This window comes from Uranotaenia lowii, chromosome 2, assembly GCF_029784155.1.
Source record: "Uranotaenia lowii strain MFRU-FL chromosome 2, ASM2978415v1, whole genome shotgun sequence".
NCBI classification, from domain to species: Eukaryota; Metazoa; Arthropoda; class Insecta; order Diptera; family Culicidae; genus Uranotaenia; species Uranotaenia lowii.
In genome coordinates, this window is record NC_073692.1 from 197,862,114 (window position 1) to 197,879,151 (window position 17,038).

The window sequence follows — 17,038 nt, forward strand, 5'->3', positions numbered from 1 at the left end:
GGAAAAATATCTGATTTGTTCACCCACCGAGAGCTGATGACCGATAGCAGCGGAAAAGTGAAAGAAAGTAAAATGTTAAGGGAAAAAATGTGGCAAAACGTGTTGTGAAAAGTTTTAATTGCTGTTCTTGTGACGACGACATCTCCAATATTGCAGGATTTCTTCCGACAGCTGTAGGCGTTGAGTTGAGTTTAATCCCGACGAGTCGGGACGTTCTCGACATTTTATAATTACATTACGGGTGGAGTTTTGCAGCGAGCTGTTCAAATTCCAACCCACTGTTGATCTTCCACTTTTATCCGTTTGGGGAGAAATTTTAGATTCCGATATACACACCTACATTCACACAACTTTACACCATCCCCCCAAAAAAAGCAGCTTTTTACTACGATATACCGCATCATCGACTCTCTCTGGTCTCTCTCAAGCGACTTAAGCCAACGACAGCTAAGCCAATAACAGCAGCAAACCTTCCCTGATGCCGAAAATGTCACGAAGGTGACACACGACAAAGGTAAAACTTTAATTAAATCAAGCATTTTCCCATTTCCTCCTTTTTTATTTCATGACCTGGCGTAATCTCGATTTTTCCCTTTCCGAATTGACGGAAATAAAACAACAACAAAAAATATCAACAAACAACGTAACGGTTCCTTTTCGCCTTCCTTTAAAAAAACACGACACAAACGCTTTGATGATTTGGGCCGCCTTAACAGCCAGAACAACCGAGTCCCAAAAATAAATCCAGAATCTACCAAGCGAATGTTAGCAAAGAAAAAAGGTCTGCGTGAGAGATAAGAGAAATCATCAAGAAAAAAAAACGAGTAAAGAGGCGAAAAAAGAGGAAATCACACAGCCCAAACGCCTCTCGGCAACGCCCAGAAAATACACACCAAAATACAAACAACCAGAACCAAGCAAAGCTAAGGGTGTTCTGGAAAGAATTTGAATCTTCAACAAACAACAAGAAAAAAAACCAGAAAAAAAAACAAACCGCCCCATATAAAATAATTAGGCCCCGTCGACACGAGACTGACTACTGTCAGTCAGTCACCAGCTAGCAAAAAATAAACAAAACTCAAACCGGAAACAGTTGCGGCCCAAATTCGTGGGGACATATTTGGCGTTTTCCGGTGAGGCGCAATACTCGAGACATGGGGCTGCAGGCGGCCTCCGGTGCCGCGCTACTGACAGCCATCGTTAGTTTGCTGCTTCTACAGCTAGCGACAATTCCGCACAGTGCCCTTGCTACACGTGAGTACAATTTTTCCCCCTTTAGTTTACTAACAATTTTAAGGTACAATTCCACAAATCCTGATGTTCCCTAACCCCCCCCCCCCCCCCCCTCACCTAACAATCGTTCCCGGTATCTGATGACAGTTTTTGATCAAAACGAAAAGCAATGATATGAAACGAAAAAAAAAAGATTTTGAAACAACACTCCACTTCTTGCTCCTCTATCAACTAAATGGGAGTAGGGAGCACTCGAAAGCGACACCCCCAATTTTTGATAAGCAACACGCGAGGTTATTCTACAGTTTATAAGGTTCAGAATAATTTAGGGGGGACTTTATGAAGTTTTTTGGAACGCTCTCATGCGATTTTAGTATGAATGACGAATGTTTATTTGCGTTTTAAATGAAAACTTTAAGTTAACATGTCTCAAGGTTAAAAGGTCTTTAATAAATATTATTATTATTATTATTTAAGTTAGCATACATTTTCGTACATATTTAGGAATGAAAATTTAAAACACCGAACAAGCGAATGATTAGTAAATAAAGAAAATTGTTATTAAATTGAAAGTAGGAAAATTTCGAATTTCGAATTTCGAAGTAAAAAAATCATTTTGAACATTTCATTGTCATCCCACTAACCAAAAGTCACATCTTAATTACAACAGGAACCGTCGAAGTTCATGAGAAGAAGAACTATATCTAGAGGAAAGTCTGGTATGACGGACACTGCGGGTGAAATGGAAACTTTAAATATTTGGAAAATAACAAAATATGACATTAACTGAATGATGGGAATATGTTCGCCATTTACAAGACCCTTTGTTGGTTTTTATACCAGGTCTAATAACAAAGTAAACAAAACGTACAAAAACTATGAGGATCCATTATTTATTTGATGTGATTTTCTCTCCTCAGAAAATAGTCATAGCCCGCAAAATTTTCTAAAAATTTCTACCGTTTTAAAAGTTGGAGTGTTGAATAGGCTATGTTGTGGATACTATTTTTCGGGGTCTTCGTAGCAAACTCGCATACATATGTTTCTGTTGCAGTCAGCTCAAAGCTGTAAAACAGTGGTTTATTGAAATTCTAGTCTATATATATAAAAATGAATGTTTGTCTGTCTGTCTGTTCCCTATAGACTCGGAAACTACTGAACCGATCATCGTCAAAATTGGCATCTAAGGGTTTTTGAGGCCGGGGATGGTTTCTGTAATAGTCAAAACTCCATCCGACTTAAGGGAGGGAGAGCTACCATACAAAATTTGTAGTTTTTCGAAACAAATAAAAGTCATGACATCCATTTTCCGAGATTTTTTCACCCTTTGGGCGGTTTGTTTTTCGTCTCTATGGTCGAGGCGTCGCGATCCAACGTCGTAGAAGGATAGTAACCCAGGCATAGCATACTGATCAGTGGGAATATTTTGGCGCGTATTTCTCAACTAAGGATATTTTCAATGCAAGGGGTGGCGATTGTTTGGGGTTTGTTTTTCGTCTCTATGGTCAAGCAAACGTCGTCGCAAGTGAATAGTAACGAAATAAGCATACTGTTCATTGATCGCTGGAAAAATTTAACAATTAGGCGCCTGTTTCTCAACCAATTATCTATGTTTCTTATGCACGTGGGGGCGAAATATAACCTAGATGTGTTTTTTTCTTGCTTAATTGCACGTGGTAATAAATGACGCCTAGATGTGACACGGATTGGTATTTTATCAATCGAATCAAAACCAATTGAATGATTTGCAAATATACTTCCATATTTAGTTCGTGTTAATGAAGGTAGCATTTGATTTTTCGTTCAAGGAACATTAGAACATGTTCAAACGTTCAACTTTTTCTGTTAAAAAAAAATAAAAATTATGTTTTCTTCGAGAAATTGTAACTTCGGCTCAAATACACAACTGAAATGAATTAAGAAATGAAAATGGGAGCTTTTTATTTTAAATAATTCTGGAAAAATCATCGTACTTTTTGATTTCATACCAATTCAAGTACGTACTTAATATGATAAGTGTTTTTGTGTTACATGGCTGCATAAAAGAGACTTTTGATCCGCTTCGTTTTTGAAAACTGGACGCAAAATTTCTATGAATTTTTTTTAGTATACTCTTAAAGTGTTAAAAACAATATGCCCTCCTGTCGAACTTTTAAGAAATTCATCTTCAAAATGATTCAATATGTTGGAAAGACCAGAAGGGGTATTCCGAATGTTGAAACTGAAGCGGAAATTGAAAATTCTTAAATGTCTTTGTAAATGAAGGTCATTCCCTTTGAACATCATTCGTTAAAAGTGGAGTAAGAAACATAAATTTATACTGCAGGAATACTGCAGATATATCAGTGAAACTTAATAGAACAAAAAAAACAGGAATACGTATTAAAACCATTTTAAAGCCATTACTCTGAAGCATCTGTAAATAAGTTTTGCATTGACAATTGCCCCAATATACGGGACAAATGTAAACTTTGAAATTTGTTTTGGTCATCGATTTCGAATATTTGAAAATAAAAAAAAAAATAAAAAAAGAGAGAAAAGAGAAAATAAAAAAAAAAAACGCTGAGAACTTATTTAGTGATGCAACTGATATTTTTTGCACTGTATTTAATACATTACTAATTTAATATATTTTTCATTACCATGATGAGTGCTTTTTGGGAAAACTTCAAGCTATAATGTCTCATGTCCACGAGTTTGGAATATGGCGAAACATTTTGTTAACATAATTTCGGCGCAAAAAGGATAGATATTCAAACTACTTCGTAGGCGAGGATGGTGAAAAAAGCTGTTTGAGAATGGTTATTTTATCCTTTTCATCGTTTTTTTTTTCAAATTTCTATAGCTTATTTTTTTAACTCCACAAAATACCCCATCTAAAACTTATCAGGAGCTGGAAGTGCTCATAATACAGAATATTAGGAATATACTCAAAAAACTGTCTCGATTCACGATATTCATCGGTTTAAAAATTCTATCTCCATAAAGAACAATTTGCAATAAATTCCAATATGCGAATCTTTTTCTTTCAATTAGTAATTTATGTAAACTCGAGCCGGTTAAATTTGCCTACCTTCTTCAAACAGTGGGAGACAAAATTGGAAGGGATGGGGGAGCTCCCATGTAAATTTAAGAGCTTTTCAAAGAAAGGACCATATTTAAAAAGATTTTTTTGGGTACAGAGTATAAATTTGAGATCTTGAAAAAACGAGTTAAGATATCAAGTTTTAGTAAATAATATATACCATCTTTGAATTGCAATTCAGCTGCAACTGCAGCTGCAGCTCTCATTTCAAAGTTGTTGGGTCTGAAGTATGATGAGGTTTGATTTAAAAAAAGTCTCTCTAAAATCTAAATTTGAATAATTTTTTACAAATTACATTTATTTTCGGAAGGTGTAGCAAAGCACAACGGGTCAGCTAGTTTATATATAAATTGATTGATGAACTTACATTATGTCTCCTCATAGTATTATTCCACAACAAAAAGATTTTAAGCTATCAAATGCACGTTTCAATTGTGCCAGAAATGATTACTAATGTTAATCATTTCTTTTCTGACGTTTCTACAGTTCGTGACTTTGGCTAGATGATAAGTAGGGATCCTCATGAATCTTGTTGGCAACAGGCTATTTTCAACCATTTGGGGAAAAATCAGCGAATTTCGGTCGAAGGGCTGAGCAACAAACACTAAAAAAAAACAAATTTGCTAAGGAGGGTAAGGCGGACACATAAGTTTTTCCAAATAATTCAAATTTCATATCGCTTTGATCCACCATATGCCTTCAAAAGACCTAAGCAAAAGCAATTGCCGGTCGAGCATCTCAAACAGGCTCCAAGGCACGAATGCCACAAGTATGGTAAAGTGTCATTAATAAAACCTTTAAAAAAATCTCAAACAGGCCATAAAAACTGTGAAAAATTGATACCCGATGAAGACAGCGTACAATGAGGAAAAAAATGTTTAAACTGCGAAGAATTTCAATATCTTTCCTCGTACATAATCAAAAACTTTGAAAATATGCTTGCCTATAGTGAAAATAATTTCGGATGCCACAGGAGCTCAAAAACGGAGATATAGTGCCTTGCTAACCCTTATTCCCCTATATTTTATAAACAATTCCGAAAATGTCTGATTTAGACAAGAAAATTTTGAAACAATAGACCTATCTTGTGCGATTTTTTCCGAGGAATTAAATGAAGGATGTTTGGGCATTCACACGCTTTGAAAATTGGAGTAATGGCGGCGTTTATCCTCAATTCTTCTATATTTTTCAATTACTTATGAAAAAAGTCAGATCGGACTTGAAAATTTTGAGCCAAATAAGACCTATCTTGTGTGATTATTTTTTCGAAAAATCGAATGAAGGCTATTTGAGCCACCGTACGCATCGGATAATCGAGTTATGACTGTATTACAAACAATTCCCCTACATTTTTAAAAAAGTTCAGAAAAAGCATATTTGGACTTGAAAATTTTGAGCCAAATCAGGAATCGAATGAAGGCTACTTGAGCCAACGCACGCATTGGAATCTGGAGTAATGGCCGTTTTTCTCATCGTTTTAAATATAGTTTAGAAAAAATTGGTTCTGACTGAAAAATTTTGGAGCAAATAAGACTTATCTAGTGTGTGTGTGTTTTTTTTTCTTGAGGAATTGAATAAAGGCTATTTTGACCACCGCACGCATTGGAAAATGTTACAATGGCTGTTTTACTCTCGATTCCCCTACATTTTTTATTTAATTCTGAAAAACACATGTTCGGACTTGAGAATTTTTAACCAAATGAAACTTATCTTGTGTAATTTTATCCAAAGAATCGAACGAAGGCTACTTGAGCCAACTGTTTTTCGGAAAAGTCTGAAAGATTTTGAAAAAAATGTCTGAAAATGTCTGAAAATGTCTGAAAATGTATGGACACCTAAGTTTTGAAGGTGACCTTTCATTTTTGGTCCCCAGATCTCAATGTTGCAATAGTATGTTTTTGTCACTAAATCAGTCAAGTGCTCTGTCTGAATCACAATTTGACATACATACATCTTCAGGGCATTTGTCATTACAAATACGTCTCGAATACTTATGAATTCATAATCATTTTCTGCCATATTATACCATGACTAAGCTTGCCAGATTGCCCGGTTTTATCCGGGTTTGCCCGGATATTTGATGCAAAATTTCGAGAAAGTCCGGTCCGGCCCGGTTGCCCGGATATCGTGAAAAAAGCCCGGATATTGCCCGGATTTGTTTACAATTTTAACAAAGAAACCATAAAAAATCAAAGTTTTTGAGTAAGTTTTAGCAAAATCGATTAACGGTATGGACATTTTCAACGGTTGTTTCAAACAATTTTGCTGATTTACTTTTATAAACCTTCAAATATTTAAGTGTTCCAAAAAGATTTTGGACGTCTGCAATTACATTAATAAAATATTATTTTCATTTTTTTTTTTGTATTTTTCTTTGCTTTTATATATAATAACACCTAAATTTTGCCCGGTTATTGCCCGGTTTTTGGATTTGAAAAATTGAAATCCATGCCCGGATTTTGCCAGGTTTTTTTGAAAAAATGCCCGGAATTGCTAGGCCCGGATGGGAGTCGAAAAAATTCTGGCAACCTTAACCATGACCAATTTAAATTTTCAAAGTTTCTTTCATAGCTTCTTATAACAACCCTAAAGTATGGAATTGTTCTGGAAGAAATGTCAAAAGTCTGGAAGTCTGGAAACCTGAAAAAATGTTTAGCAAAAGTCCAAAACGTCTGGAAGATCCAGACAAAATCTGGAAGGTTTACATCACTGGTTTCAACCTCAATTTCCCAACAGTTTTCAAATATTTAAAAAAATGCGTGTTCGGATTTGAAAATTTAAAACCAAATGAGACTTATCTTGTATGGCTTTTTTTTCTTCGTAGAATCGAATGAAGGTAAAATAACCACAACTCCATTTTTCAATGCGTGCGCTGGCTTCATCAGCCTTCATTCGAGTCCTTGGAAAAACAACACACAAGATAAGTCTAATTGAGTTGAAATTTTCACGTCCGAAAATGCTTTTTTTTTTAATTAACTGAAAAATGTAGGGGAATTGAGAGTAAAAACAGCTAGAATTCCATTTTTCGATGCGTGCGATGGCTCAAATTTGATTCAAAAATCTCAAGTCCGAGCTTACTGTCTTCATTATTTATTGAAAAATACTAAGGAATCGAGGGTAAAATCCGATATGAATCCATTTCATGAAGCGTATGGTGGCTCAAATAGCCTTCAATTGATTTCTTGGAAAAAATCCACGCAAGATAAGTCTCATTTGGTTTTTAATTTTCAAGTCAGATCATGCTTTTTTGAAATATTTAAAACAGCCATTACTCCATTTTCCAATGCTTGCGGTGGCTCAAAGCGCCTTCATTCGATTCTTCGAAAAAAAAAACACACTTGATAGTTCTCATTTGCTAAAAAATCTTGCAGTCCAAACATGCGTTTTTCTGAATTAATTGAAAATTTTAGGGGAATTGAGGGTAAAACAGCCATAACTCTATTTTCCAATGCGTGTGGTGGCTCAATCAGCCTTCATTTGATGCCTTGGAAAAAAATCACACCAGATAAGTCTCATTTGGTTAAACATTTTCAAGATCGAACTTACTTTTTTCACAATTAATAGAAAAATATTGGGAAATCGACTGTAAAATCAGCAATAACTTCATTTTCAAAAGCGTGTGCAAGCTCAAACAGTTTTCATTTGATTTCTCGTAAAAAATCCTACAGAATAGGTCTATTTTTTCAAAATTTTCTTGATGGAATCACTGGATTGCTTAAAAAAATTTAGGGGAATTAGGGGTTAAAAAGAGATTATTTCTCCGCTCGTAAGCTCATGCGGACATAGTTTCAGTCCAATTGATTCTCTGGACATTTCCACTTAAAGAAAAGTATATTTTCATTGATTTGGTATGAGTAGGAGGGAAGATATTTAATTTCTCCGCGGTTTAAACACACCACTGTTTCCCTTCTGGATTCGGACCATTTGGCTTCATTTTGGTAAACACGTTCTCAAATTCTTTACTCTTAAAAATATGTACTTTTATTGCATTTGTTCCGACAAAATGTACATTTTCTGAGTAGAGTCCGTCTTACCCGACCATACATAATACATGCAAATACATAATTTAATTCGCAAGCTTGATGAAGGAAATTTACTCATTTCAAGGTTTAGTGCGATGTTAGCCAAACTGCCCATCTGCACAAAAACTGCGATGAAAAACGCAATCGTTTAATTTTCTGTTGCGATTCTACTTTAGGGTGTCCGTCTTACCCAACTTTTCCATACATTAAACGTAGTTCAGAACCTTAAAAACAAAATGAATTACTTTAGGTTTGTGTTTGTTTTCTGTGCCTGTGGCACATTCTTCTCCAACCTTTCTTTGGCAATGCATCACAAATTAAATTAAGAGTTTTATGTAAAACTTCTGTGCATCAATTTTCAGCTGATCAACAAACCAGAGGAAACCTAAGAAATACTAAATATGCTTTTCTGAAACGTTTTATAAAACTTCTCGTTACCGTCTTTTCCACTGAAATTTTTCCACTTTTTCATGTCTGGATCAATTAAACTTGAAATTTTGCTTTATTTTTCACTTTTAATTTCATCAGCACAAATCTTTTCATTTATGGATAAGTTCTGAAATCTTAATTCGTATACATGTCTGTTCAATAATCTGAAATCACAATCGCCAGTAGCAATTTTATTTTATAGTTGAAAATTCATAATTTATTTTTCGAGACATTTTGGATAAACATTTTTGAATCTTTTACTTGGGATTTGAAAATCTCATTTTGAATTTTGTCCATTTTTTAGTTAAATTTAAATACATCATACTAAAGTTGCCATTCATCGATTAAGATGTATTGAAGCTGAAGTATAAAATTCTTCATTAAAACGTGTATGAATTCATTAAAATGTGTATGTATTCATCACATCTTGAAATATTAGTAGTTTGAGACTTATGTTCTTAAATAGTATTTTGATAGTGTAATTATGTATTTCGTCAACAATAAATTGAATTAAGGTTTTTTTAGTTCCGATATCTATTCCGAATTCTTAAAGAAATATTGGTAAAAATACTTACACAGTTGAAATATGATAATTTTTATTGCCACTTAAAGTGGTCCTTAAAAATATTCGCTTTGAAATTCTCTTTGATAAGCAAAAGTGAGTGTTTTTGGAATTTCATATTCGGATTTTGCTTCCAAAAATTTACATTCCCTTGAACTTTGTTTTCTCAAATCCCAATTCTGTTCAGTTAATTTAGATGTTCTTTAATAGTTAATCCTCAATTTTGGAATCAAAGAAGACAGTTTTGCTCCCCAAAGTTGAATTTGTTATATTCTGCTGTTTTCCTACATTTTCGAATTTTATATTTTTAAATTGAGAAATTTGTCCTTGATCAAGCACTAGGGTTTTATTCAAATTTATTCATAATGAAATTCACATATGAATTCTGGATTTCGTTTTTTTTCCTCAAAGTTCGTACTTGCAGTTGAGATTTACAATGAATCTACAATAAATGATTCAGAATTTATGAAACTTTCATCGTTTGGATCTAAGAGGTTTTAATTTATAACTCAGATTTCAGAAAAAATAATCTTGAATTCCAGATTCTAGATAAAGATTTTGGATTCAGGATTCAGCATCTTTATCCCAAATCTAGGGTAGAGAATTGAGAATTTACAATAACTCAATTTCGAACCTTGAGCAATCAGAATTCAAAATTTAAGCTTCCGAATTCGGGATTCAGGAATGAAAATTCAGCATTTTCCGATTCAGGATTTGGGTTTCAGATTTTTAAATTTAGAGTTCATAGCTCAGTTTTGAGAATTTTTGATCCTGGATTCCAGATCCGAGGTTTGAAGATCGCGATTCAGGATTTCAATATTCAGAGATCATAGCAGAGAATTTCGGACTCAGGACCCAAGATTCCATATACAAGGTTGGAGGATCAGGAATCAATATTTGAAATTCTGGATTCTGGATTGGAAATAAATAAAAATTAAAAAAAAAATAATTTCAAAAATTTTGCATTCAGGAATTTTGGGATTCAGACTATACGGTTTCAGGATTCAGTATTCAGAAAACATGATTCAGAGTTTAGGAATCAGAATTTAGAGAAACAAAATGATGGATTTAGGATTTAAGGTTCAATATTCAGGATTCTTAGTTCAGGGTACATTGAAGGTACTTCAATCGAAAATTTCGCAAATCTAAATCCAACATTCAGTATTCACGATTCAGTATTCAAGATTCCACGTTTCCAAATCGAAAATTAATGGTTCAAGTTTCCAAATTCATTAATTTTGAATTCTGAACCTATTCAGGAGTGAGAATCCTGACTTCTGATTGCGCAATATTGATTTCAGAATTCAGAATCGTGAATCTTGAATCCTGATCACCAATTCTTAAACTAGCATCTGGGATCCGGGATTTTCAACCTGTATTTAAATATACTTTGATATGAACTCCAAATTCAAAAACCTTTAAAAAAATTTAAATTCTGCATCCTAAACTTTAAACAATGAATCGTGAAATCAAGATTCGGGACTCGTATTTCTGTGTTCAGAATTCAAGATTCAAGGCCTGGAGTCTGAACCTTGAATATTGAATTATTAACACTGGGAAACGAGTCCCCAATTCTTGATTTAAAAAAAAAAAAGCTGAATTCGTATTCCTGAATTCAAAATCCGAAATCCTTAATTCCATACTCAGATTTCAAGATGATGATTGTAGGTTTCAGGGTTTAGAATTTAAAAATCTGCATTCGGAATGCAAGAAGGATTTTAAAATCAATGTTCAGGATTCAAAATAATAAATTTAAAAAAAAGTATTCAGTAATTAAGGAATCATGTTTTAGTGCTCTGAACTTATGAATCATGATTCAATACCAAAGATTTTTAAGTTCAGGGTGCAAAATTCAGTACTCTCAATTTGGTACAGAATTGAGGATTAAGGAGTTCAGGAATTTGAGTTATGAACTCATGATTTGTGACAAGTTATCAAGGTTCAGTATTTAGTATCAAGGATATGTATCTGGGGTTCAAAACTCATGAATCAGAATTAAAGATCCAAGAATTAAGAATTCAACATAAGGGAGTCAGCGTTTAAGCTGAAGGATAAAGTGTTCAGGATAAACAAAAATGAAATCATACCGTGTTGGTCGCGAAAATTTTCAACAGTTGAAATTTAATAAATATTTTAGACATTCCATAAATTTAAAAGACTTATTATACAATTTATTATATTCAAAGTAACTTATTGATTGCAACTCAATTTTTTTTTTCAATATTCAGAATGCAAAATTTCTATTTCGTTTTCTGAAATTGAGACCAGTTTTTTTGCATTCACATTTGGAATATGGTTTTCAACTTTTGAAAGTTGATAACCGGGTAAAGGTTTAGATTTAAAATTTTTCATCATAACCAAGCAAAATTTATTGACGTTCACCCCCAGAGAGGACGAATAACCAAGCTGGTTAAGATCCTCTATAATTAAACAAAATAGAATAGAATAGAATAGACGTTCACCCCAAACTAATAAAGTGTGTATTTCGTCATTTCAAAATAAAGTTGATCCTTTTTTAAATCGTAAAAATCTTTCTTGCGTCAGTTAGTTTTGTAACATTTATCTTTTTTGGTTTAATATTTATATTCAAACGACAATGTCTTCATTTCCAACAGGATTCGTCGAATACGTATAAAAAAGTTCGTGATTGGAAATCAAGTTATGTCATGGGAACTTGCTGTTCGCTACAGTCTTAAATTCCTTATTTTTTATAATTCTACACGTTATTTTCCCAAAATATGTTAAATTACACAAGAGACCATCAATTTTAGTGCCTATGTTCTAATACCTGATTTTAGAAAATTTTGGCGTTCCCTAATTTTGGTAATATGGGCTTATGGAAATTTTAAAATGATCAATTTTTGGTTGAATCGAATCTATATAAAACCTGAAACAGATTCTGAATTTATTTACCACCCTTCATTGAATCAAGTATTTAGATCTTACTTTAAACGCTTAAAAAAATTTACAATTCTTAAAAAAAATATGAGATAACATTTCTTCAAGATTCTCGTATATTGCAGAATTCAGGAAAAATAACAAAATGAAAGCTTGTATTACCTTTTTCACTGATTTCAAAATAAAAAGTGATCTTGGGGAAAGTTTTTTGAATTAAAACTTTCATTTTCCAAATCTTTGTAATATTTAATCTTTAGTTTAGCCAAAATAGTGCTTTACATTTCGAATGAATTTTGGCCTGTTTTCATAAATTATTTCGAACATGCATTGGTGCTGATGAAAAAAAAACTTTTTGCATATTTGTAACCAGCACCCCAATTCTTCCAAATTTACTTTTAAATTCTTTGCAATTTTTTGCCTTGTGTTAGCTATGAAGTTTTTTCAAAGAGTCCTCCTATTTTTCATCTAAAATTCCAGAGATTTTGTTACGAATTTTTATTTGGAAATGGCCAGATTACCCAAGCCATTGGTCGAAAAACCAAGTCGATTAAGAGGCATCTTTAAATTTCTTAAATCCAGGAGTCTAAAAAGCAACATTTTGGTTGAAAATTCATGCTAATTTTTAAGTTACGTTTATATAAGTAAATTTGAACTTTTGGGTTTTTAAAGGGAAAAATTGAATATTTTCTACAGAAAAATCAACATAATTTTCGTTTCTTCTGTGGAACCGGGCATGCTCAAGGGTTTTGGGGCCAATTTATAAATTGTCTAAAAGATTTTTTCCGCTGAACAACTTTGTTGAAGATCATAACTTCGAATTTAATTAGACAAAAATGTTATTAGCTGTTTAACAAGGGTGTGTCTTTTGGCATTGAAAAATAAAGAATTCAATTGACATCACTACTGATAACGAGGTATTGTATGAATACTTTTTTATGCAATACTTCTCTAGGCACTAGCAGTGATGTCAATTGAACTTTTTTTTTAACGCCACACCTCTTTTAAACAGCTAATAACTTTTTCACCTAATGAGATACGAAGTTACGGTCTTGAACGGTCAATAACAATTAGCAGCTTGTGTTCCATAGAAGAAAGAAAAATGATGGTGATTTTTCAGTACAAAAATTAAATTTTCCCATACAAACCTAAAAAAATCAATATTATCCTATTAAGGGAGAATGACCCTGCGTGGTTAAACCCCTCTTTAAATAAATAAAATTTCTTCTTCTTCAAAATTATCCTTTAAAAATTCCGCAAACAATCATGAATGAGTTTTGAACCAAGACGAAGCTTTCTAGACTCCAGGGTTTGAGAAATTCAAAAATGACCCAAATCGACTTAGTCTAATGGGTCCAGTTAGGAAAAAATATTATTGAAAATAAGCGAAATGTCTCAGAGAAGAACTATTTAACAGTAGATTAGAAAATAATCGTCTTCCACCAACAACTCTCAAAACTGCAAGAACAGCATACCAACCGGGAAAAAAATCCTCAAATAAAAATGTAGAATGTTCGCGGTAGAAGTCCGGAGGACCATAAATAATGATTCATAACTTTTTGATTGTTTTCCTGGGCATGGAGAGGCAGGAGGAGTAGGAATTGTGCCGCTGCACGATGAGCATGTTTTTGATGTTTGCTTGAAGCTCCCGAACGTGTTGGCTTAAGGTTCTAGGAAGCGGAAAGCAGGAACCAGACAAGAAAAAAAAAACACCGGCTTGTTTTCGTCAAATTGATTCTAGTGAGTGGGTCCTACCTGGAACATCATCAAGCGCTCTATGGGTTTTATGGGTTCGGAATTTTTGCTAACAGCGCTCTAAGTTGTTTTTTATAGCTTGTAGTTTAACATTTGGAGCATGTTGTCGTTTATCTCTATTTTTAGACGTAGATTGAAGCTTTATTTTAGAGAATCTACGAATTGAAGTTCTAATTTTAACTTATCAAAACTATATTTTTTTTCAAAGATTGGGTTAAATGCCTCTCTTGTAAGTTTGTTTTTTCTAAATGTTTCCAAAAAACTTTCTATTATTTCACAAGCAACTTGTGCCCAGTTGTGATAAATTTCTTCGTTCATCATTCAAGGCAACGATATTTTTCCAGCCTTATGTTTATGATGCCTTTGGATAAAAACTTAAAAGTTTAACGTCTCTATTAAATTTTTCAAGAAGTCCCTCCCGGCGAGACTATGAACCCCGGAGGGTCTTTATGTCATTTGTCGGAAGGTCTTCGACGCACGGCTTGAGGTTGGCCCTTCACTTCCGGAAAGCTCCCCGGCACCTGCCATTTTCTCATAAAGGGACCCACCATTCATTTTCCTACAAATAGCCTAGGACATAAATCGTCCTCATATGAGTTATGCCGCTGGAGTGAATTAGAAATGGGCTCTCTCTTTCTCTCGTCCCTTTGACTTCCGCTTCCTTCTTTCGGGAAGTTGGCAAGATTGTGTTGCGGCGGGTCACATTTTCATGGTTCAAGAAGCGTTTTTTTTTTTTTGCTTCAGTCGGCCGTCTTTCTTCTTTGAGCAACAAAAACCAGAACCACTTCTCGGGGAGGAAGGAAATTTTTAAACAACAACCGAATCATGAATATGCGAGTACTTATGACGGCACACCAACCATCAGGAGTCTCCTAAAAAGCGGCAAGTACTTGTGCACAAAAGTGATTTGTGGCTACCATGTGTAGTAGCATCGGATAGTTTGTGTGTTTGTGTGTTTTTTGTGAGCTCTTCGCCACCATTCAAAACAAGGACCTGCACCGGGCACTTACACACAAACACACATCGGGACAGTTATATGGTTATGATGATTCAAAGGAATTTTTCTCCGGAGGAAATGCTTCATTTTTAGTTGTTCCTTGCTGCTACGAAGTAAGAAAAAGTGGAGCCCAAGACGCAAGTTAAAAAAAAGCTGAGTACCAAAACAACTGCCGACAAACATCTAGCTAAATATGAACGATTGTAAGGTTCCAAGATTTGGCCGGCTTCAACGCTATTTTTGTAGAGCGAGACTCGAGAGCAGCGTTTAAGCAAAAATACGAGCTCCGGAACACCGACCCTCCATATGCAGAAATTGCGGAAATTTGCCGTCAATTAAGGGCTTTATGATTATGAGTTTGCTACCGTCGACGTCGTCGTCGTCCTTTGAATGAGGAGTCGTGTACGAGTTGTTGTTGTTGAGGTTTGCCAGCTTTTTTGATTAATGGCTGTGAAGTGCCACCGGTTGGTCCGGCAGACCCATTTCTTTCAAACCGGGCAAAAAATCGAGCGAGGGGAAACAATGTATTCATACGAGTACACACTCCGGTACACATGTGTGTAGGTAGTCGAAAACAGTTTTCCGGAAACCCGGAACGGGAAATCACTGGAAAAACGGGTCATCATTAAAACTTGCAATTTGATGGAGATGGAGCCCGCCAGCAGTTGGACTCCAGCAATGACCTTTGGAGAAGTAATTTTTTTTCTGTTACTTCACTAGAAATGGTTCGAAAAATTTTGGGCTGAGATGTTCCGGTAAAATTGAAATGTCAAAAGTGTGTTCTCAGCTCCATTTGATGATTGACCATATTTTCGAGTACTATTAAGTTAATTAGTTAAAAACCCGCCTTAGTTAAAATTTTTAAAATGGTTTTACTCGACTTTTATTTTTTCGCGATTTCAAAGGATAATTTCAGCAAACGTTGTTTTTCAAATTTTACATCGTTTTCTTAGAATTGAGCTATAAATTGTTTTTAAGAAAAAATTGGATGAAAAAAATTTAAAAAAAATCTGACATTTTTAACCATTGAAAATTATGATGAATTTGATAAAGTAAGAACTATTTATTCTGAGAACATAGGAATACCATTTTCCTTTATTCCATCTGGCACATTCTATCAAAATCAATATAATTTTCTCAGTAAAAAAATTTAAGTGGTTTTTGTTTTGATCGATTACCTTTGAGACGTAAATTCACGCTATAATTGACCATTTTTGACTTCAGTACATTCCACTTTGATTTCCCGCTCTCTCTAATGAAATTGAATATCGGTATCTTTAAATAAGTTGTAGAGAAAACAATTAACCACAATTTGATGCGCGTTACTTCTCGATTGAACAATAACGATCTAAGTTATGCCTCTTTAAAGTTGTGATATGGATTCATTCAGTTTAAACAGAACAGGGTAGAGGACTAAACTTTCATATTTTATGTACACTTTCAAATGTGATATTTTGTTATTCCAACTTGTACAGTCATAAAGTTTCAATATTTTTTTCTAACTGTTTCCTATTTTAGTTGGCACTTGAATACAAGGCCGTGCGAGGGGGGGGGGGGTTAGGGGTTTAACCCCCCCCCCCCCATGTAGATTTTTTCCATGAAAATTTTCAACGTCGTAAAGAAAAATTACTTGATCTCAAAAGGTGTTAAATAAGTGTTAACAAGAAAGTCAGAAATTTTTTTTGCCTCCGCCGGAAATAAGTTTTAATTCTTCCTAGACTTAAGACATTTCATTTTATTTAATTATCTACGCATATGCCGTTCAAGAAATTTAACTTATTTTTAATTGTAAATTTCGATTTGCAATTCAATCAACGTTTTATATTAAACCCTAAAATGGACATTCAAAAACATTACCTCGTCTTAAGTATGGGTTTCTATTTAGAAGTGTAACGAAACAAATTCAGAGTTTGAAACGAACCATTTTAACATTTAAATTAATTCATCGAATACTTATTCTATACATTAACAAGTTGAAAGCCATGGATTCCTCATGATGGTCATCAGAATTAGCAAAACTATATGTAGTACTCTACATCACATTCAAATGCGATGAATTA

At 34.0% G+C, this 17,038-nt stretch overlaps 1 protein-coding gene across 1 annotated transcript in view; it reads left to right on the forward strand.

Moving 5' to 3' along the window:
* The window catches only part of LOC129742247 (tyrosine-protein phosphatase Lar), a 740,954-nt gene that overhangs the window by 398,107 nt on the left and 325,809 nt on the right, over positions 1-17,038 (forward strand). Inside the window, exon 4 of the mRNA XM_055734122.1 lies at positions 717-1,254. Coding sequence (XP_055590097.1) covers positions 1,155-1,254 — 100 coding nt within the window. The 5' untranslated portion in view covers positions 717-1,154. The remainder of the gene's footprint in view (positions 1-716; positions 1,255-17,038) is intronic.